Source organism: Rhagoletis zephyria, unplaced genomic scaffold (genome assembly GCF_001687245.7).
Source record: "Rhagoletis zephyria isolate East Lansing unplaced genomic scaffold, Rhagoletis_zephyria_1.1 Rzeph_scaffold_86120, whole genome shotgun sequence".
NCBI lineage: Eukaryota > Metazoa > Arthropoda > Insecta > Diptera > Tephritidae > Rhagoletis > Rhagoletis zephyria.
Window position 1 is genome coordinate 1 of NW_016243168.1, and position 1,009 is coordinate 1,009.

Sequence of the window (1,009 nt, forward strand, 5' to 3'; positions counted from 1 at the left end):
CCGCCGACCCGGTGACGCCCATGGCAATGCCAATGTCGGCCCTCTTAAGCGCCGGTGAGTCGTTGACGCCGTCTCCGGTGACGGCCACTACCTCCCCAGTCCGTTGGGCGGCACAAACAATGGCCAACTTCTGCTGGGGACTAGTGCGAGCAAAGACAATCTCCCCGTATCTTCTCAGAATTGAATCGAGCTCCGGTTCGCTCATCTGCGCCAGTTCACCCCCACTAATAACGATTGACTGTGGAAAGTGCGCTAGCAGCGAAAATCGCTTCTGGTCGTCGCTTTTGGTGCTGCTCGGGGAGTCGCACCCCGGCGTTGGAGTACCAAAGTGGTGCTCTGAATCGTCAGAGATGATGCCCACAGAACGAGCAATGGCAGCGGCGGTGATCTTTGTAAGAAAAAATTTTGTTAAAACTAATTTGAAAAATGAGTATTTTGCTTACCGGATGATCGCCGGTGACCATGATGACCTTGATGCCGGCCGACCGGCACTTGGCTACTGCATCAGGAACATTAGGCCTCGGCGGGTCGATCATGCTGATGGCGCCCAAAAAGCACAGTCCCGTGACGGGGTAATTCTCCTTGCCGGCGGCATCCGAGTCAGTGCCCTCGCTAAAGGGATACCCCGGCGGGAAGCTTTCTTTGGGCAGGTGCCGTTCAGCAAAGCCAATAACCCGCTCTCCCGCCCCGCCCAACGCCTCGTAGGCGGCGGCAAAACTGGCCCGGGCTTTCTCGTCGAGGGCCACTTCTCGACGGCCTCTACTGGGGCCGTCAACGAGGATGGTGGTGCACCGTTCGAGAATTCGCTCCGGGGCGCCCTTCATGGAAAGGTAATATCCGCCAATAGCTTCAGCATCTCCTTTAGTGGGCGTCTGGTTGATCGTCAGGCTGTACTTGTTCACCGAGTTGAAGGGCACCTCAAAGACCTTTGGGTGGCGGGTGCGGTAAGCGGCCACCGAACCGGTGATCATCTCAAAGTACTTGAGGATGGCTACCTCGGAGGCGTCAC

The 1,009-nt window shown here is 57.4% G+C and overlaps 1 protein-coding gene across 1 annotated transcript; it reads right to left on the bottom strand.

Moving 5' to 3' along the window:
* Positions 1-8: 8 nt before the first annotated feature.
* On the bottom strand, positions 9-1,001 carry LOC108357875 (sodium/potassium-transporting ATPase subunit alpha-A-like; the record flags this gene model as incomplete). The annotated part of the gene is made up of 3 exons (XM_017608945.1): positions 9-290; positions 336-388; positions 444-1,001. Coding segments are annotated over 3 exons (893 nt in total), but the record flags the coding sequence as incomplete, so codon positions are not given.
* Positions 1,002-1,009: the final 8 nt, after the last annotated feature.